At 49.0% G+C, this 22,407-nt stretch overlaps 1 protein-coding gene across 1 annotated transcript; it reads right to left on the reverse strand.

Moving 5' to 3' along the window:
• Positions 1 to 2,820: 2,820 nt before the first annotated feature.
• Positions 2,821 to 8,319, reverse strand: Aldh1b1 (aldehyde dehydrogenase 1 family member B1). Its single transcript, XM_021159701.2, has 2 exons — positions 8,214 to 8,319; positions 2,821 to 4,969 (listed from the first exon to the last, which is right to left on the reverse strand). Exon 2 carries the CDS (start codon positions 4,958 to 4,960, stop codon positions 3,401 to 3,403), a length of 1,560 nt encoding a protein of 519 aa, XP_021015360.1. The 5' UTR covers positions 4,961 to 4,969; positions 8,214 to 8,319; the 3' UTR covers positions 2,821 to 3,400.
• Positions 8,320 to 22,407: the final 14,088 nt, after the last annotated feature.

Below are 22,407 nucleotides of genomic sequence, written 5' to 3' on the forward strand. Positions count from 1 at the left end.
ACACACTCCAACTAGAAGAACTACCTTTGACTCTCCTCTTGCACCAAGCCCCCTGTTACATTACCCTGCTTCACGATTGGCCAGGATCCCCCTACTATGCCACATCCTGGTCAAGCTAATGTCGCAGTGGACAGAGCAACAGTGTCCTACACAGTCTGCCCCAAGTTCACTGTCCACGTGGAAGCAGAGTGACCCTTTGAAATTGAATATGAGCCTATGCCTGTCAGGGCTTCCTACTGTGGGGCATGGCTTCCTAAGGGTGCCAGCCGGAGTGCTCCAACCCCTGACTACCTAGCTTCCCAGCCTCCCTGCTCCTGTGGGAACAGCTGACCTGTCTCTCCATCTCTCAAGCTCTGCCCTTCCCTCTTCCAGAAGGCCTACACACCTTACCAATGGTCTTGTCACCTCCTTGTCAGGATCCTGTGCCCCATTCCTGCTCGGCCTTGCCCTTGGGATGAGCAGAGTGGAGCAAGCAGAGAGAGGAAGGTCCAGGTTGTGTCTGCTCTACTTAGCTGCTTAACAGACGTTGACAGCATCTCTATGGAATACCAGAGGGCAGATGGGAGCTCTGGGTGAGCTGGTGCCTTGTGGGAACTTCCCACTGCGCATGTCATCCTGTTCCGCAATTGTCTTGCTTATGGAGTGTGAGCCCTGCAGGGCCGTCTGTCTGATTCGCTTTCTCCCAACGGTCCATCTACAATCAGGTCTTTTTTTTCTCTCTCGTTCAGATCAACGAATGATCTGAGCGAATTAGTAAAAGTGGGGGACCACCAGAGATTAGCCTCATACCTGTAATGGTGTCAGTCCAAATAAAAGTCCCTAGGTGGTATCAGAGATGATAAGGGCAGGTGTGGCTGAGTCTCAAGCACCATTGAGGATTGGGGGCCTCGGACTTCGGCATAGAGGCTTGATTAGGTGGGCTCCTACGTATAGTCCCTCGTCTGGCCTTTCAGGTATGCTCATGGAAAACTGGCCCAAATAAGCTGTCTATTTAACCTCTCAGAGCTAAAGGGATGGGTCTGTGGTTAGGAGCACTTGCTATTCTTCCAAAGGACCTGAGTTCAGTTCCCAGCACCCATGTCAGGCAGCTCACAGACACCTGAAACTCCAGCCGCAGGGCATCTGATGCCATCTCCTGGCTTCTGTCCACATCCATACGTACAAGGCATGCACACCCAGGGACCCGTGCATACACACAAATGCATTTTTAATTGAAAAAAGTAAACCTCTTAGTTTCTACTTGCTGACTGGAAGAATCAATGAATAAAAATCAACACCCTTGTTTCACCATACTGTATGAAGACTGTATGAAGTGGTATGTAAAGAAACCTGGTACTGCGTTTGACCAAGTTAGTATGAGCTTGGTGGGAGTCTGTAAACAGGAAGAATGGACGCCTGGGTGGCCTCCAAACCTTAGTATCTACCACAGCTCAGACTTGCAGTGCAGACATGCTACACTTTGCCGATGCCCAGGGGCACCTCCCTTCCTCGTTTGAGGGGATACAGTCTACTGTGGCAGGGAAGGCATGGCAGTGGGATGTGGAGTTCCTGTCACCCTGTGTCCACAGTCAGGAAGAAATGAATAATAATGTACACCAGGCTTCTTTTTCTCTCTCTAATTCAGTCTGGATGCCCAGGGCATGGCATGGCACCAGCTATGTTTAGGGTAGGTTTTCCCAATTTGGCTAAATTCTGGGAAGCTGAGACAAGCCAGTCAAGTTGACAGTGAGAATTAGCCATCCTACCAAGAAACCTTCACTACTGTGCCATGGGAGAGAGGTTTGCAATAGCCTCTTAAGAGAAGGGCGTGGAGTCAGGGTCACATCAGCCTTAGAAAAGTCTCACAGGCATGGTGTCCTAGACAAGGAGAAGGGACCCAAACAAAACTACAACCCCTAAGAAGTCGCTTCAGACCAAACCCAAGTCATGGCCATTGTGACAATAGTGAAGGAAGGCTGGAGATAGAGTTCAGCTGGGAGAGAGACTGCTTAGCATTCACAGAGCCCTGAGTGTGACCCACAGCACTTCATAGAGCTGAGTGGGTGCGGAGGTGCAGACCTGTAATCTCCGAACTCAGGAGGCGGAAGCAGGAGTATCCGAAGTTCAAGGTCATCCTTGGCTACATAGGAAGTTCTGAAAAACAAAGTCGTTTTGATGCCAGGTTATTGAAAAGATGACCAGGGCATAGTGTTCACAAGGTGTAGCATTCGCAGGCAGGCTTCACTGGGTGTAGCATTCACAATGAGCAGTCTAATCTGTAAGCACCATGATCTGTCGCCGTAGAGGACAAGGACACAGCTGGGCTTGAGCTTCTGACCTTGTCCACCTGCAGGCTTGGATTTTCTGTGTGTGTGTGTGTGTGTGAGTGTGTATGTGAGTGTGTGTGTGTGTGTGTATGTGAGTATGTGTGAGTGAGTGTGTGTGATGTAGTGTGTGTGTATGTGAGTGTATGTGAGTATGTGTGAGTGAGTGTGTGTGTGTCTGTGTGAGTGAGTGTGTGTGTGTGTCTGTGTGAGTGTGTGTACTCTGAGGTTCAAAGCTGGCAAAGGCCTCCTGATGAGGTGATTCAGTAGAGGTCAGGAGGGTGACAGTGGAAGTCCCTAAATGACACATACAGACTTCCCCTGGGCAGGAAGTATAGCATTTCCCATGGATCTTTGTACTTAGTCATCAGCCAAGAGAAATCAAAAAGAAACCTGGAAACATGGGAGGGGGTTGGGGACAGGGGCGGGGGTGGGGAGGAGGTAGCGATTACTCGCTGGGTCCTGTCTGGGCCAGAGAAAGTAAAGTGTTCAGCGCAAAGGAAAACAGTGATACAGATTTTAGGACACTGAGCTTATTTTAATTTTCAAACGAAATTAATTCCCATACCCTAATTAAGTGCATAATTTGATAGTAAATCAGTATGACTGCAAAGTTGTCCAACTGTGTCCATTGCCCAATTCCACAACATTTTCAAAACCTCCCCCAAGAGGAGCCCCACATCCACGAGTGGTCCTTCCCCTATCCCCCTCCCCCGGGTCCCAGCCAAACACTGATCGACGTAGGACCGGTGTCCTTCACTGATCGTTCTGTTTTTGAGGATCGTTCATGTGGCCCTGGGATCAGCCCATCACTCCTTTTTATGGCCAGTCAGTGGTTTCGAATATGCCTTATGGAGACTCCTAAGGCTTCTTGGCTATAACTCAGCAGAGAGGGGGGACTGAGGGATGAGATGGGCTGCACTCTGGGCCCAGCCACCGTCTCTGCTTTAAGTAGAAAAGCTCTGGCTGGACTACTTTATTGGTTGACACTTCTTGTAACACTTCACTGGGAACTCAGGCTGAAATCAGATTTTGCCCTCCACTGGCTAGATGTCACGGAGCTGCAGGACAGGGCTGGGCCTCTAAGATGGCCAATCTCAGGAATTCTTCTCGGGAACCTTGATGGTGACAGTCTTCACCTCTGTGTAGGCTCTGAGCCCATCCTCCCCCAGCTCCCTGCCATTGCCAGATTCCTTAAAGCCTCCGAATGGCGTGTGGCAGGTGACAATGTTATAGGTGTTCACCCACACCGTCCCGGCTTGCAGGGCCTGCGTGAAGTAGATGGCCTTGTCCAGGTCTCGGGTGAACACAGCTGCAGCCAGGCCATACCTGGTGTTGTTGGCTCTCTGGATTACTTCCTCGATCTTCTTGAACTTGAACAGAGGCTGCACGGGCCCAAAGATCTCCTCCTTGGCGATCCTCATGTCATCCTGAACGTCCCCAAAGACTGTGGGTTTGATGAAGAAGCCGCGCTCCCCCAAACGCTCCCCACCACAGAGAAGCTTTGCCCCTTCCTTCTGTCCCAGCCGGATGTAGCCCAGGATTCGTTCAAACTGCTCCTTGTCCACCTGAGGTCCCTGCTGGGTGTCCAACTCAAAGGGGTTCCCCACTTTCCTCTGCTTGGCCTTCTCCACAGTTCTCTCGAGAAACTCACCGTAGATGGACTCTTCCACGAATGTCCGGGAGCCTGCACAGCAGCACTGGCCCATGTTGAAGAAAAGGGCTTCGTGACACTGATCTACGGCATGCTCCATGTCAGCGTCTGCCAGCACAATGCTGGGGCTCTTCCCACCCAGCTCCAGGGTGACTCTCTTGAGGTTGGAATCGCCAGCCGCCTTCTGAATCAGGTGGCCCACCTCGGTGGAGCCCGTGAAGGCTACTTTATCCACATCCATGTGCTGAGCGATGGCAGCTCCCGCCGTGGGGCCGTAGCCAGTGATGATGTTCACCACTCCTGGGGGAAACCCCGCCTCTTTGATGAGGGAGGCCAAGTACAGAGCAGAGAGTGGGGTCTGCTCTGCCACCTTCATGACCACAGTGTTGCCTGTGGCAAGTGCCGGGGCCAGCTTCCAGCCCTGCATAACCAGTGGGAAGTTCCAAGGAATTATCTGTCCACATACACCCACTGGCTCGTGTCGGGTGAAGCAGAAATGCTCACCGTCCATAGGGATGGTCTTACCATGCCACTTGTCAGCCCAGCCGGCGAAGTAACGGTACACCTTGATAACTTCATCCAGATCCAAGACATAAGACTCCTGGAAAGGTTTCCCGTTATCTAGCGTCTCCAGTGAAGCCAAGTACACTCGATCTCGTTCCACAAGATCAGCTAGGCGGTTCAGCAGCCGGCCCCGCTCTGAGGCATCCATCCTGCGCCATGGGGACCCCAGGCGGAAGGCTTCTCGGGCTGCTTTTACAGCCAGATCCACATCTGCCCGGTCACCTTCGGCCACGTGCCCGATGACCTCACCTGTAGTGGGGTTCACTGTGGGGAAGGTCTTTTTGCTGACCGCATCATGCCACTCGTTGTTGATGAACAGCTTGTTGTAGCGAATCTCTGGGTTTGGGATTGGGTTCGGGAGAGCAGCTGCTGTAGAGTATGAGGTAGTCCTGCCCTGGAGGCAGAGGAGCCGGGGCAGCAAGAGTCGGGCACTCAGCATCCTGAGGACCTTGGAGCAGATAGGAAAAAAAAAAAGCAAGCTGAGCAGGTAGGAGTGAACAGGGTTACCCAGAGGCCTCCAAAAGCATAGGTTGTGGGGTACAAAATCCACCCATCATGTCCCCTTCAAATCTGGCCCACTCTTTCACCTCTTTTGGGTCTCTATCAAATATTACCGGCTCTGCATAGCCCTTCTTGGTCCTCCTGTTGCAGTGTTTGAAAGGAACCAATGGCTCATCACCACGCTAAAGTCCACATTTCTGGATGAAAATTTAAGGTGCTAATGAGACACACCAGGCATGAAGTTGTGCATTTGAGTAAAAGCCCACACCGTGAAACTGAGGTGGAAAGCCCAGTCTGTGTAACAGAAGCCTGGTCCTCTGTGAATTTGTAATGTTTGAGCAGCTAAACTCCTCTCCAGCCCTGCTCCCTCCCCATTGGAAATGACCTGACCTTTAATAACCTGCCTCTGTGTCTGCTACAAATACGTGTTTCTGCTTAGTTCCCTATCTGCGAACACCAGAATACCAGAGTCCGGGAGCTGCGATAACTGGCGATGTAGCCCAGCTGATAAAAGTGCTTGATCAGCACATTCGAAGCCCTGGGTTCAATCACCCCATGACATAAACCATATATGGGGCTCATCCCCGTGACCCTAGTACTTAGGAGGTGGAGGGAGGAGGATCGGGAGTTCAAGGCCATCATTGGCTCCACAGTGAGTTTGAAGACAAACTCGGATACATAACACACTCTGTCTCAACAAACAACAGCAGCAGCAACGCAACCCTGGGACACCTCTGGAGCTGACCTCCGAACCTCCAAAGTATGGTTCTCAGTCTCATTCGCCTTGTACTGATCTTACACGCCTGTGGATCGTTGTCCCTAAGCATGTTAGTAGGGTGAGCTCCTCTGAGGCAGGGATTTTTGTTGCTGTCATTCTATGCCCTCACTAGCGTGGCAGACCTCGAGGGAAGGGACTCTGAGGGATCAGAATTTCTCCAGGAAGCCCCCCTTCTGAGAGTGACAATACCCTGGAGCGCCAGGAGATACTAGCCAATCCAATCATTTGTGTCACAGCTAAAATTTGCACTGTGACACCTCCTGGCTTGAATTTTATCTTTTTAATAAGATTTTCGTGTGGCTACAGGAAACTCGAACCAAGAACTAAGAAACTAAGAACCAAGAACCTTTCTTTGCCTAGTTCTGGCCTAAACCACACATAAAGCCCTCCTCACTCTCCTCCAGCTGGATGCTCTCACCCACAGAAACAACCCAACAAGCCCTTGGGAGTCCAAGGTCAACCTGGTCTACAGCGTGAGACCCCGCCTCAACAACGCAAACACCACACATAATTATTAATTCTGCTCTTTCATCAGAGTCACCTCTATGGTCATGTCCGGTCCTAGAGTAGACATATTGCTGAGGCACAATAGGTACTCAACAGGCATACTTAGGCACACTAAGATTCCCACAAAGGCCACCGAGGAACTGCCCTGAGATCTGAGCAAGAACCCTAGAGACTTGGGAGCCCAGTTCCCTCAAATGTAGAGTTCCCTGGGGTGGTGGGTGTTGAGTGGGGTCTTACATGTCTAAAACCAGAGACACTCCACTCTGGCAGATATCAGAACACTCAAGGTCTCAGAAACCAACCTGGCAGAGCCCCCCAACCCCAGAACAGTGGGACAGGGCTTAGTTTTCTGGGGTGCAAGTCAAACACCAGCTGAGGTAGGTCTGCTTATTGTTGCCTAAAACAGCAGTGACTTTCTTTACTAAAACAACATAACAGGATGAAATTTAAACGTATCTAAAATTGCATAAACGACTGTTAGACTATGTTTCTACTTCCTAGATTGGTTACACAGTTAATCTCTGGCTAGGAATAGAAACCTTGTGCCTTTTCTGTCTCACTCAGAGGCTTGCTCCACCCAGCAGTAAAGTGTAATTGCACCAACCCAGATCCTTGACCTCCACCCCCACCCCCACCCCCACTCCCATCCCTGGCCCCTTCAACCCTCTGCCCCAAGTGCAGGGAAAAAAACAAAAACCTCATCCAGAAAAGCAAGGATCCAGCCAGGTCCTTAGCCATACAGAAATCAATGCTGACCAGAAAAAAGCCCTCCCAGGGGAACCTGAGCCAGCAGGCCCATCAGGGACATCTGCTTTGTCCTTGTAACCAAAAGACCAGGATCTCTCTCTCTCTCTCTCTCTCTCTCTCTCTCTCTCTCTCTCTCTCTCTCTGTGTGTGTGTGTGTGTGTGTGTGTGTGTGTGTGTGTGTGTGTGTGTTCAGGTTAGAGTAGTTAAGCCAGCAGGAAGGACGGTGGTCCCATCTAACTAGGTAGCAAATTGCTCTTAGGTCACACCAAGACTCTGCTGCTCAGAATCTTGTCCAAGTGGGTCCAAGTGGTTGCTTTCATTTTGCACATAGAAAAGTCTCTGGTTGGGCTGGAGAGCTGGCTAAGCAGTTAAGAGCACTGACTGCTCTTCCAGAGGTTCGGAGTTCAATTCCCAGCAACCACATGGTGGCTCATAACCACCTGTAATGAGATCTGACGCCCTCTTCTGGTGTGTCTGAGACAGATACAGTGTACTCACATAAATGAAATAAATCTTGAAAGAAAGAAAGAAAGGAAGGAAGAAAGAAAGGAAAGAAGAAAAGAAGGAAGGAAGAAAGAGAGAGAGGGAAAGAGGGAGAGAGAGAGAGAGAGAGAGAGAGAGAGAGAGAGAGAGAGAGAGAGAGAGAGAGAGAGAGAATGAGAGAGAAAGTAAAAGAAAAGAAAAAGCTCTGGTCACAGGTTATCCGGCTTTACAGTTTGCAGTTCATCTTCTCACTGTAAATTCAGCATCCTCCCTGTCCCCGTCAGGTTTAGTAGAACAGATTTTGATGGCTACTCTAGAGGGAACCACAGAGGTTCGGGGACACTACTCTCTCATCCTTGGATTCCCAAAGGCCTAGCTTTGTGGTTCCTCCCAATATCAGATACTCAGTGTCCACCGAGTGAAAGGCCTGAAGTCAGGACCCCGGAACACACACTTAGAGCTCGGGTCCTAGCCTGTCCACTAAGGCCAGTGGCTCTAGCCCCAGATGGGAACCAAGATGAGAAGGTTTGGGTGGTTCTGTGTTCTTCCAGCCCATCCAGTGTCTCCCCGATAGGAAGCGGCGTGGAAAGAATCCAGCAGTGCACCCGGAAGACCTGCCATTCGGGGACCGAAGGGGTAGCGTGCCCCAGTGCGGAGGGAGGGCGGCGGTAGCTACCTGCGGTGGTCTGGGGCTCAGGCTCCGAATCGCGCTCAGGCTCAAATTCTAGTATCAGCGTTCTCCGTTCTCCGGTCAGTTCAGCAGCCGCGCGGACCCGCCTCGCTCAGCCGCTAGCCAGCCAATGTGGTTCCGTCACCAGCTAAGCTCCGCCTGCTCCCGGCACCGCCCACCACTGAGGGATCTTGGCTCAACACCCTGATTTCCCCTAGCCTACCATCTTAGGTCCAGCATCAGGCACCTTCCAGAGGTTTCTGATTTGGCTTCTCTGGAGTAGACATCTCAAGTCTGAGAGCCTAAGGACACTCCTTTGACAATCAAAAGAGGGACCCAGAGAGAGGCGGGGTTTTCCTAGGATCACATGCCCAGCTCTATCCTGGGACCCCTCCTTAAATACCATTGACAGACCTTGTTGATAGAGTGCCACGGATCAGCATTCCTGAGCCTGTTTTACTAAGACAGTACTGAAAATTCTTGTTCCGAGAATCTTGAGCAGATCGGATACATTACAAACAAAATGGGCTACGTTGTTTATAAAGTCTACATTGACCATTGGTCTCCGCTTTTGAGCTGAGGGTGGACAGTTGAGCCAAGACACTGGAGGGGGCCGGGTTGTAGGAACTGAAGATTTTAAAATAACATGCATTTTTTAAAAACAGCCTAAAATGCAGTCAGAAAGACAGTGGAAGTGAGTTACACGGGGATTAGGTTGGCTGCTATATTGTGTGAAGAATCCTGGCGGTGTTAGGTAGCTAGTTACAGATTAGTGGATTTGAAGGACACCACCCTCATAACCAATGGCTTATAGGATTGAATCTGAAACCGCAGGACTTTATTACTGGTCAAAGGAGTGTGATCTTGTCATAGCTCTTATCCTGGGTAGAGAGATAACATGCTGTACTGTCTTGGGTGGAGGTGTCATTAATAGATAACTATCTAAACAACCCTCTAGCAAGATTATTGCCTCCCTTCAAGCTTCCTGGTAAAAAAAAAAACAAGACATACAATTCTTCCTTACTTTAAGAGTGAATCCAAATAGACCTGTCCATCACCCAGACAGAAAACATTCCTTAGAAACAGCTACCTGCTCTAGAAAAAGCCCACCCAGAGGTGGTCAGCACAGTGGCAGTGGTCTCTGACCGCTGTCTGCTCTCACGTGGTCCCTTTGGCTATTGTGCAATCCCCTACTGCTCGGTGATAAATTCTACCTACCCTCCACCTACACTCTGTGCGTCTCTTCTAGACCTTTCCATGGAAGTCACAGAACTAGGGAGTTACTAAGGAAGGCTGGCACAAGATCTGGGTGACTGAAAAATCTGGAGTATTCTCCCTTTAGAACTCAAGGAACAAAATATGTACACCAAGTCTCTGAAAGTCCAGATCAGGCAGGATCTGTGGAGTGCCAGAGGGCAAAGCCAGACCAGTGTGTGTGTGTGTGTGTGTGGGGGGGGTTATGGGGCACCCCAAGAAAAATATCCTGGCAGAGCATAGTAGGTACTGGGTATGTAGTTCACCCAGTACTTGTGAAGTTTGAATACAATCCCCAGTGAGGAGACATAACCCAGAAATGTCCCCTCCTCAGGGAGCTCTACTCAGTTAAAGCTGGGCCCTTAACGATGCAGCAGAGGAGGACTTTAAGGCGGTAAGGGTTAGAATTTGCTCTTTATCTAAGCGAGTGAGACACTCCACACGCACAGGAAAAGGATCAAATATACCCAAGTGTGGATATGGGCTTCTCAAGGAAGAGTCTGGCTTAGTTAGGTGTCTTTACTATGGCTCTAGATAGATGGGTGGATAGATAGATGATAGATAGATAGATACATAGATAGATAGAGGCTCTGGTTTCTAAGTTACCTTGTTCAAAATATATAATTTACAAGAAGGCAAAAAGACTAAGCAAAATTAAAAATTATGTTTTTAGGGTTTGTTGTGTTTGGTTTGTTTTTGTTTTTGTTTTTTTTTTTTTTTTAAGTTTAAAATATGAGCTGGTCTACATATTGGCCTGGACCTGAAGCCTGTCCTTGTGACTGAAGCTGTCAGATGGTTTTACAAGAGGCATCGCTCAGAGTTAGAGATGAGAAGGGTATGCTAACAGCTACGCTCAAGGCCATGGACATCCCGGCCCTGCAGAGTTCTTGGTTGTTTTGAACATCCTGTTTGAGAGTGTCCAGGAAAACAGGCACCTCTTCGGTGGGCAGTCTGGCTTTTGTCAGGTTGTGTCTTGACTCTCGGCAGCCGGACTGCAGTCTAGATCCCAGGGGGAGCGGCTTCTGCCTCTTCCCGTCACTCTCCCTTAACTTCCCATCTTTCTCCCCTTCCCCACACACAACCAAACCAAACAGAGCTGGCTAAGGACTGTGAGGGCTGCCTTGAAAGGTGGATGCTCTCCACCCTGGAGGAGAATAAGGAGTCACAGACATCCCTACCGATGGGCATTAATTCCCCAGAATCCTACAGGAGGGACCATCAAATGATGATCAACTAGGCAAGGGGCTCCCAACTCAGCCGAGGGTCAGAATTGCGTCAGGAAATGGAGCATTTGTCATCCCCCAAGCTTTCCTTCAGGGATCCAAGGTCACTGGGTGTGGGCGAGAGCCAAGGATTTTTTTTTTTTAAAGTTCCCCATATATGTCTGATGCTCAGCTGTGCACCCATGCTTAGAAATTATGGGCAGGCCTAAGAGTTCTTTGTGGACTCTGTAAGTACACCATAATGTTTCCAGAAAAAGACTTCTTCTGTGAATACTTTGTGTTTAAATTCCATGCAGCACCCCTAACCCAAACACTTCATAAACTGGTGGGTACCAGAATCCACCAAGGTGGTTGGCTCTGTTGTAAAAGCATTAAACACATTTCAAAAACAGGAATCTAACATTTCCTTACTTTTAAAAATTAGATTTAAATTAATACAACGAGAACTAAAGAACTAAAGAAAGGCGAACAGCTTCAAGATCAAAATCAAAAATAAAACGCCATGAAAAGAGCCAGATTTGTACGAAAAAAGAAAATGTGCAAAACAGAATAGCTCAAGATGCTCAGTAGCATGGTGAACCGAGAGGAGACACATCTAGAAGTAGATTAGGCCCAGGTTCTTGACAACCTGGCCGGATCGTAAGCTTTCTCATACACTGTTAGACACTCATGGAGCGGGCTTTCAGACTTACACTTCCTGATGTGGAAATGATGACCTCGAAGTGGCTGAAGATAAACCATGAGTTAGTTCTGTAGAGGACTGGCCATTTTCAGGGATTTATTTACTTATTTATTTTAATAAAAACCCTGAAGCAAGTACTGGAGTGGGGGCCACCCGACAGTGTTTGGCTGACAGGACTGGGGGTTGGGGAGGAAGTAAGCTAACATAAGCCTCTGGGGGAGTCATTGCACAAGATAATTGCAGGGGTGGGGGGTGGGGTGAGTGCTCTGGGCTGATGCAGGGAGGGGAGGAGGGGAGCGATTTCCTCAGCCTTTTAGAGCCTTATATGTCTAGGAAGAAGCTGAAGAGTCCAGCTCCACAGACTGTCCAGCTCCGCAGACTGTGTGCAGATCAGAGTCCAAAGAAGGCCCGGAACGCTGTGGCTCATTCCGCACCAGCATCTTCATTCTCTGTGCTGGGATGAGGATGAGCAACTGGGTCAAGGGATTCTGCAGGGACTGAACATTTTAAAATACAAATGGTTCTGAAAACCTAGAGAAGGGGAGGAAGTGTGTAGGGAAGCGGGGTGAAGGTGGGACTGGGAGGAGAGGAGGGAGGGGGAGTGTGATCAGAAGGCAAAGTGAATTGCTGGAGTCCAGCTCCAGTCCAAAGCCCCGGCCCCGGCCCCGCCCCCCATGAAGCCTTGCCCCCCCCCCAGGGCAATGTGATGTCAGCACAATGAAGGAGATGACCACCAGCCTGTTGTACAGGAGATGGCCCCAAATAGCTCAAGCCTATCTGTATTTACTTTATTTCAAAGTCATAAAGCATACAGTGTCAGTTTTATTTCCTCAAAAATGTTCCAAGAAACCAGACCGTAACTCTCTGAAGTTCTTTTTTTTTTTTCTTTTTTAATTTCTTTCTCACACCCTTTATTTTCTCCAGGCAGATATTTAACCTTATGGGCTCATAATTAAGCACATCTCTCTGAGCACTGTGGTTAGCCCACTGTGTCTCAAACACCTACGACAAGTTTTTATCTGAGTCTACACCTACGGTATCTTTAATTCTGTCCTGTACAATCATGGCCGAAATAAGAAAATTTATTCTGTTGGCACAAGAGCTGGTTGACTCTTGGCCAACCTTTTCTATTTTCTAACTACTTGAGGTCTTGGCACCTGCATAGATGAGTTCCTTGTTCCTGAATTAATCTCACCATGTTCATGTGTGTTCATGTGGGTTTCCATGCTCATCCCTGAGAGCCTCCGAGGAGTGTCTGGTCCCAGACTACAGACAGCAGAGATCACTGGGATGGCTTCTCTATTATTCTGGAATTTCTGCGTTTCCTGGAAACATCTTGTTCTTTATTTCCCAGTCTCCCCATGAGTTCTGTATATTAATCTAATTTCCTGAGTTGTCTCAGTCAAAATGCGTATCTTGGGTCCTGTTTTCCAGAAGACAGTCTAACTGTTCTGGGGTTCGAGCAAAGATCAAGGGATAGGCTTACAAAAGTATGATAAACAGAAAGGATACCCAACTGCACCCTGCGACTTGAGAGGGACTGGCCTTCGGACACTGGCCCATGTCTTCCACTGGCTTAGTAACACAAAATCCACTGTCACTGATGCCTCGGTTGTCCTAGGGGGAAGACCTACCACCCAGCCACAGCCAGACTCTGGCCAGCACGCATGCTTGCGTTCTCCTTAGCAAGCTTGTGCAGCTTGTTGTTGTTTAAACTATATATGTTCCTAAAGCTTAACAATGAAAGATGGCTCATGTTTAAAACATACGTTCTAGGGTTGGGGAGATGGCTCTCAGGTAAGAGCCCTTGCTGTTCTTGCAGAGGACTCAGGTGCTCACAGACACCTACCTCCAGTTACAGAACGCTGGCCAAACTTTGAATCCCTGGAACTGTAAAATAATCGAGCTATGCTCTATTACAGAAGCATGTAAAATTTTATTTAAAAAATGTTTAATGTACACTTGTAGTTGTGCTTGAAAATTCAGAAGTTCTGGACAAGTCCATACACTCCCACATGGAGTGGCTAACCAGCTGACCTCTGCTCCATCCATCCACCCACCCATCCTGAAGGCAAGGTCTCATGTAACCTAGGCTGGCTCCACTTCTTATGCAGCTAAGGATGACCTTGAACTTCTGATTTTCCTGCTTCTGTCTCCTAAGTTCTGTCACAACACCCAGCTCAGATGCCTGGTTTAAATAAAGCCTTCACTATAGATGGCCGAAGGCCTCCCTCTAGCCTTTTGTGCCACACTGAATATGGAAGGTAGGGTAACAGTCCCTAAACACCTATGGTGTCCCTAATCCTTGACAACCAGTAGATTACTTCATACTCTAGAGGGGACTTTGCAGCTAGTGATCTTGAGATGAATGGATGGCTATGGATTGTGTAGGTAGTCCCCTGGGCCCCTATGGGGAGGAATCAGGATCAGAGTGATTCGGAGACAGAAGCAGAGATGGGAGTGGACAGTCACAAGCTCTCAGTGTGAGAAGCTGGGAAAGATGGACCAGCTTTTCCTCCAGAGTCTCCAGAAGAAACTTGGCTCTGTGGACCCTGTATTTCACCCTAGTGAGAAGCTGGCCAAACTTTGGAGCCCTAGAACTATAATATAACCAAGGTACATTATAGTAAACTATTGATTTTGCAGCAATTTTCTCAGCACTGTTAGGAAGCTAAGACAATGATAGAGCCATAGGGCTTGCAGACGTCTTAGCGCATGGCCTGACTGCAGAGTAAGGCAGATGGTCAGCAAAGTTCCGTTGTATGAACACACCATGACTATGGTGGGCAGCCTTTATTTTGATTGCCCAGCATCTCCCTTTTCCTCTGGAAACAGTGTTCCCCTACATCCTAGGCATATATTTGATGAGAATGTCACATCCTACATATTACAGGTAATTTGTTAAAGTTTTCCATCTGCATGCATAACCCACTCTCCAGCAATGCCATTGCTTAAGGACAAGCAGGGAGCTAGAGAGGGAGAAGAGATCTGACGTACAAGTCTTGAAGTGGGAGGAGCCAAGCTTCGTTCATGGAACTGAAGGAAGACAGTTGTAGTAGAATCTAGAAGAAAGAGGTCAATGCTTATAGAAGAGGAAGGGACCAAACCGTATAGGGCTCTGGAGACACAGAGCTCTGACTTGTGGCTCTATCTTGGAGGAACCCTAAGGACAGTGGGAAAGCTGATCCAAACTAAAGAAATGAAACAATCTATGAGACAAATCATATTAATTCCCTTGCTCACTGTTGTAACAAAATACCCAATAAAACAACAAAGGAGAGGAGTCTGTTTTGGCTTATGGTCTGGAAGGCTTAGCCCAACATGACTGGGAGGGTCTAGCTTTGAGTATCTAAACACATGAGCCTGTGTTTCATATTCTGATTGGAACACTCCATCTAGTCGACAGGAATGCCACACTCTGTGTAAGCAGAAGGACCCGGTCCCTCCCTGGACTCCTTGGTGACGATGACTGTGATGGCTGCTCCTGGTTGTCAACTTGACTACATCGGCAATTAGGTAAAACCCTAAAATGGAGGGGCACTCCTGTGAGGGACCTTTGCTTAGTGTGAAGTGCAAAGATCCACTTCTAATCTAGATCCCTGGGGTGGGAAGTCACACCTCTAATCCATATCTTTTGAGGTGGGAAGACCCACCTCTAATCTGGGCTATGCCATCTGCTTGAAAGCTATGCTATACAAGGGTATGGAAGAAGGAAGCTGTTAGAGCTCACTTCTTCAGAATCCTGGTGTATACTAAAGACTAACCGAGACACTCAGCCTCGTGGACTGAACAACTGCTAGATTCTTGGGCCTTTCGTTCATAGGCAGCCATTGTTGGATTATCTGGACCACAGCCCGTAAATTATTTTAATAAATACATATGTACATAATGTACATAATAAATACCACACACATACACACAATGCTCTTTCAGCTGAACCATCTATCAGTTGGAATCCACTCATATGTACACCATTAACCAATAGTTCTCTGCTGGACTCTGTGTTTCTATGCCCTGGACAGCTTTTGGAAACATGGCCACCTGTTTTCCTGGCTATGTTGTTAAACCCTCCCTCCACAGATTCCATGGTGTAGCTAGGCTTGTCAACTACTGACATAGATCAAAGTCACAAAAAAAGATGGTCATTTTTCTGTCACTTGGAAGAAGTTCAAAGGTGGGTCCTCCAGAAACTCCACCCCAACTCTGAGCGCAGAGTCTCAGAAAGGAGGAAGGCAGGGCAACCCAATCCCATGTGCAAGCTAGAAAAGTTACCCCAGTTGCTGAATGTGCCTCTTGCTAGCTCTCTAGGCAAAAGTGGGATTCTATCATGGCACCAGGGCAGCAGGCAAGGAGAGTTGGTGGTTCTGGCAGCTGATGGGCACAGAGGGGCTCATGGACCGCTTCTAGATGTGAGGACATTTAAACTTCTTTGCAAGATATAGGAAAAAATAAAAATGAAGTTTCTACCCCCCAAATGTGTATTCTTTGTTCATAGATCTTGTTAGTATTCTGTCTGGACTCCACTCCCACAGTTACCTGGCAACAGTCAGGTAGGCCTGGCCCACTATAAAAGGGGCTGCTTGCCCCCTCCTCTCTCTCTTACTCTTGTCTCTCTCTTCTGGCTCTCTTGCCCTCTTGCTCCTCCTCTCTCCCCATCCTCTCCCTTCCCCCTTTCTCCACATGGTCATGGCCAGCCTCTACTTTTCTACTCTCTCTCCCTCTTTGCCTCTACTACCCTCTCAACTCCCCTCCCCATGCCCTAAATAAACTCTATTCTATACTATACCATCGGGTGACTGGTCCCTCAGTGGGAAGGGATGCCTCGGCATGGGCCCGCTGAGGCACCCCCTTCCCCCACACCTTACCACACCCCCATAGAACATATTCCTAGACCTCTTTATCTTTTTATAATCACAATATATCTGTTACTTTTGTGAGTCTATGGTTGTGCTTGGGAGTGGGGGTGTCCAGTCTTTATTTAAATCCAAAATAAGATATTGAGTAGCAATGGCTGAATAGATAGAGGTGGTATGAAGGGTGGGCAGCTGGATGTCAGAGCATGGGCCCTGGTCCCCGCAAGCAGTCTCTCTCTTCAGCTTCTCTATCACTGTGAAAACAAGGGACAAAGGGCCACCAGAGGTCCCGGGGCCCAGCAAAATGAAGCTGTTAACAAATGTTCATTGCAGGCTGAGCCCTGGGGTCAGACACCTTGAACCCTGTACATCTGCTGTTTGTGAAACCCAGTCGGTTGACTTTCCCATCCTGTTATCAGGGGCTGTTAGGGCCATGGTTGAAGTACAAAGTGTTGGCAGGGACCCAGCGTATCTCTCTTCACACATCTGCTGATTGAGCTGGCCTGAAAGGCTGCCCTATCTCTAATGACATTCCCAGGGCTTTTTGGATCCAGCAGAGCTGAAGTGGAGGTGACAGTGAAAGCCGCAAGTGGCAGCTCAGAACGTCCTTCCCCTCCATTGCATCCAACTAGCTCCTTCTGGTTCAAAGACTGTCTCTTCAGTCCATCCCCTACCAGACCCAGCAGCTTCCAAATTAGCAAGCATCTGCCACCCCTGTTCCTTCCTTCCCAAAGCGCCTACTACTGCTGGCGTGTCTATGCTGGGCCCCAAGCCAGGCCTTGGCTGTGCAGAGATGGAGCCCGTCCTCAGGTGGCTCACAGATTAGGAGGCAGACAGACATGGAAATCAGCAGGTTTCTTTCCCTGGGTGAGAAAGCCCAGTGGTGCCAAGAGAGCGGAGAACTGGGAAGTGAGACCAAAACCACTAAAACGGAACCTGGCACAGTCAGGGAGAAGGCTTTCTGTAGGAAGGGAGGCTGCAACTGAGTCTGGAAAATTCAATGGGGGAGAAGACAGAGCTACCCAGAGGGCCAGAGGGAGGAGGGAGCTTAGAGGCTTGGAAGAGAGAGTGCCTAGGCTGGGATAGTAAAAAGGAGATCATGAAAGGTCTGATATGTCGAACTGAGGGGCTTGGGGGTCACACTGGTAGGAGTTGAGGGTTGGGGTCATCTCTAAGTATCAGAGAGCCCGGTAGCCATGGCTCACTTCAGACGGGAGTGATTTATTGAAATAAGTCCAAAGCAGGCCTAAGTGGCAGAAGCCACAGTTGAATGATTAGAAAACATATGTCCCCTCCCCTGCTTCCTGTGCTGTTGTCCTTAGTCACAGGCACTGTCTTCATGATCCAGAACAGCTGCTATACTCACCTCCCCAGAGACAGGATGCAGGAGGGGTGGGAAGCCAGCAAAAGGAGACCTCACCACTAAGTATGGCCCAGACACTCTTACTTAGTTCTCATTAGCCAGAACTTAGTTACAGTCTCTATATAGCCATAAGGAAGGCTAACCACTTTAGTGGTCTTTATTCACGGTTGCCCAAACACTGGGACTTCCATTTCTGTTTGCCAAAGATCTTTCTATTCTGTTCTGAGGACCAGAGTTAGCAGCTTCAGCCAGCAAAGGACACTGAAGACCACAGAGGAGATAGTTAGTTTTTGAGTTGTACCTCAGGCGCTTGGTACTGCCCGCCCGCCACACTTTAGAAGCACCAGGAAAGCTCTGGAGACCACTGACCTAGTGCTGAGTGTCACCTCAGCAAATCCCACTGCCAGGCTCCGGGGATAGGTGGGTTCACCAGGAGAGACACTGTCCCTAAAGGAGTCTCATGATGACAGACCCCATAGCCTTGTAGATTCAGAAGTGGATCTAGGAACAAGGGAGCCATGAGGTCTTCTGGCCCAACCCTACCATGGTGGAGATGTAGAGTCTGAGGCCCAGTGAATTAGTGACTTTTCCTGCTGCTGTGACAAAATACCCCAACAAAAGCAACTTCAGGAAGGAATGGTGTCTTCTGCTTCACGATGTGATGGGGGGCGTCCTGGTGATACATCAGGGAAAGTGTAGCCACTGGAGCTTGAGAAGAGTGGTCACATTGTAGCTACAAGTCAGGAAGCAGAGGTGGAGGCAGATGATGCTCAGTCGACTCTCTCTTTCTGGTTCACACCGGCATTTAGGGTGAATCTTCCCATCTCAATTAACCTAATCTAGAAAGTCTCTCACAGGCATGCCCAGAGATTTTGCTTCCAAGGTGATTTTAAGTCCCATCAAGTTGACAAGACTGACCACCACTCAAGGGTGGGGGTGGGGCACCTGGAAGGAGGGCCTGGACTGTGCATGCCAGGTGCAGTTTATTGATCAGTCCCCGTAGCTGGGCGGGATGTTTAAACAACCCTTTTGAAACATCGCATCAGGGTGAAGCTCCAGCTGCAGGTTGACAGAATGAATTGCCCCCAGGTTTAGAATAACATACACCCTTGATGTTGTTCATTTGTTCACAGAGGTTGGGGATCACGGACTATTCCTTCCCCAGAACAGAATACTGGGCATGGCAGGAGAAAGAGACCCACAGAGGAAAGTTGACTGTCGGGTGTCTGGGCAACCTGGCCACCTGGATGCCAGGCTATCAGCCTCATTGTGCAATCTATTCTCATGGGGAGGCAATGGGATGAATTTCGGATGCAAATAAAATCTTGCCCAGGAGGCTGACATCAGACTAGGTGAGACAAGAGCTACTTGACGCCATGCCCTGGTGTACCCTCAGAGGTCAAGGGGCTCTCAGTTTCTCCTCCTTCCCAGATCTTCCCCTGGGCTGAGGGAGCCTAGATACATGGAGGAGGAAGGGATGTACAGGGAGGCAAGAAACCAGGCAGGCCTGTGCCAGGTCAGGAGGGAATAGTTCATGGGCCGGAGGACAGAGGTGGGCCAAACTGTCCCCCAGGGCCAATTTCTCCAACCAAAGCTCCTTTCTAGAAAGGCGATGAGGAACACTGATGGGTTAGAACATCCCTAGCTCTTCTGTTACTGGGAGGAGCAGGCCCCCAGGAACAGGCTCCTGGGAAGGCTGGGCAGCCCAGCCTGGGGAGGCCCAGTACCTGACGCAGGTGAGATTCTGTACACACTGAATCATGGGATATTCTACTCCGACTAGTCAGCCAGCAGAAGCACAGAGCCTGATCCTTGTGTCTGTCTGCCACACTGGGCCAGGATTTACTCTATCTTTTTAGTTTGTTCTAAACATTTTTAGACTTGTTCATTTCGTGTGTGTGAAGTTTTTGCCTTCGTGTGTGTCCATGTGGGTGTGTGATGCTCAATGGAGTCAGAGGATGCTGTCAGATTCCCTGGAAGTGACATTACAGGTGGCTGTGAGCCACCTTGTGGTTACTGGGGATCCTCTGCAAGTGCTTTTAATCTCTGAGCTGCCTCTCCAGGCCCTTTATTTTATTTATTTTTATTTTTTCAATGTCAATGTATTTATTTGGGTCACAGAGGTGTGTGGAGGCCAGGGAACAGCTTGTAGGAGTCAACTCTCTCCTTCCACCATGTGAGTTCCAGGGTTCAAACTCGGGTTGTCAAACGTGGTAACAAGTGAGTTTACCCACTGCGCCATCTCAGCCGCTCCGTGGCTTCACTCCTTCACATGCCAGTTGAGTGGAGGGTTGGGGTAGAGAGAGAGGGTGCTGGGATGTCAGAGTTAGGGAGGAGCTACATCTCAGGACACAGACACCGACAGCTTATCCTTCATGGTAATGTACCTATCTGGCTAGACAGAGGCTTTTCTAGCTATAAAGAAACCCTGCCTGGCCATTTGTGACTTGAGCCAAGAGGTTCCTTGCAGGGGTGAGAGGAGTTATGGGAAATTAACAGTACCATTAAAGACGCCCATCCCTTCCTCTCCCTACCCCACCTCCGTTCTCCATCTTTCCCTGCCCCCCCACAACATGGCAGATTATAGGGAAGCCAAGAAGAACAAGCCTGGCCTTGGCCAGGCAGAAAGCCCTGGTGGGCAGGAAAGTAAATCCACAGCCAAGCCAAGGCATCTGCAGCCTTGGAGGTGCAATTACTGCCTGCTGGGGACAGATCAACGCCTTTAATAGACATGTTTATTTAACAGGCTTCACAGTGCCCAGAGGGATAGAGTGGATCATTCAATCTTGTTTTGCAGTACAAGGAAAATGGAAGAGGCAGGGTACAGAGAGGGCTGGGACTGATGGAGGAGGCACCCCAGATTATGCTCAGGCAAAACACATCCTGGACCACAGAAGTGGGAGAAGGGCACAGGTTCACTAAATAAACAGAGTTGTGCATTCACCCATGCTGTCTTCTTACCGTCATTGTGTTGTGGGGTTTTCACTAGAGAAGACTGCTCAGACATGGATTAAGCCAATAGGAAGTCTTTCTTAGTCTTTCTTAAGTGTTCAGGATCACTGTGTAGCCCTGAGCCTTTCTCGGGGTGAGCTTTTAAGCACAAAAACCACATTCTGGGTTGACACCCTTTAGTTCACAAGAACAGTTAGCCAGAAGTGAAACCACAGAGCTAAAAATCACGGTTACTGCATTAGAGCTTTTCCCAGAGCCGTGGACTTGGATTGATTAGGTCTTCGTTTTAGTTTAGTAAGTGGTTCTGTCTATGTGCTGAGTTTTACAGCCCAAATGGAGCTTCCATCATGGAGTCGGTTGGGCTAAGGTCACAGAACCTACTAAGGTCTGAGGCTCTGCCACAGTTGTCCATTCTTCATAGAGCGCCAGGTTAGGGTTTATAATTCTGTGGAAGCTGAACTGGCCTGGCTGCTCCCCCAAATTCCTGCTCACTGGGGTCAAAGCTTCTGTGGTCTCCCTCTTCCTGAAATGTCCCAGGGCTACGAATCTACTTCTCTCTGGGACAGAAGAACATCAGCACCACTGAGCACAGAAGAGGCGAGCCATTATTTAAAAACCTCGGAACTAGCCCAGGAAGCCCTGGTGACCTGGTAAACGGCTTGTCTCTGTGAGAAAACTGAAGTGGGGATGCTGCCTGTGGTACCAGGAGAAAAACACTCAACCATCAAGGTGATACTGGCCCAGGTATCTGCTCTGAGCTTGGAGTATGGACAGAGAGACTTATTACTATTTATAAAGGTTTAGGCACTATAGTTTATGCTACCTCTCAGCTAGTCATTCAACTTAATTAACCCGAGTATTCTAGTCCATGCCAGCCATATGGCAGTTATCACTTTCCCACTCCCGGAAGTCCAACCTCCAATGTGTCCTGCTGGTGAATTCCACCTAAATTCTTCTCCCAGAGTCCCTATCTTTGCCAGGAAGTCCCGCCCTCCCCTCATGCTTCAGCTACTGTCCTGTCAGCTCTTTATTAAGCCAATCAAATGGTAAGGGGGGAAGAGCATTTACAAAATACCAGTGCTGAGCCTTAAGAATAGCAATACCAAAGTCTGGACAGTAGTCCACTCTGTGCCGGTGCAGAGCTAACAATTGAATGATACAGAGACAACCTTCACACTGTGAACTAAACTGTTACCCTAACATACCAGCACTCCACATACAAAGCCTCCACAGACCGCTGAGTAAACTCTGTCTTATGTCTTCTGAGAGTTTGGGAAATTTGGTTTCAATGTTCCTGAAAAAGTGTTGCTATGTCAGTGGCCTATGGGACCCCCTCTTCACTCTGAGTCTTTTAAAAGGGGACGATTCAACACGGGCAAGTGGAAGGTGACCCATCTGCCTGGACCGAAGTCCAGTACTGAGGAATACTCACCAGAGGGCTTCCTATCTACTGAACACTTTGAGTGGGTAACTTCATTTGAGACTTTGCACCTCCATGGATGGTGGCCCACCTAGAAGCTCTATCTTAGAGGTAGGTGCTGGGATTCAGAGACACACAGGTTGTCCCAGGGCCTGGCTTGCACATCACAATCACATGAGGACATACACCAGCCATTGGCATCTAAGCCCCACACAGACCACCTGACTGGGCTCTCATTGCAAGCTGGCAATGGGTAGGGATGGAATCTGCAGAGAGTCTAGCTGTAGCCAGGAAAAAGATGGAGTTGTAGCTGGGTGGTGGTGGTGCACGCCTTTAATCCCAGAATTCAGGAGGCAGAAGCAAGTGAGTCTAAGGTTTGAAGTCAGCCTGGTCTACAGAGCCAGTCCCAGGATGGCCAGGGCTACCCAGAGAAATCCTGTCTCAAAAAAAGGA

This window comes from Mus caroli, unplaced genomic scaffold (genome assembly GCF_978045245.1).
Source record: "Mus caroli unplaced genomic scaffold, Mus_caroli_1 scaffold_6, whole genome shotgun sequence".
Taxonomy (NCBI): domain Eukaryota; kingdom Metazoa; phylum Chordata; class Mammalia; order Rodentia; family Muridae; genus Mus; species Mus caroli.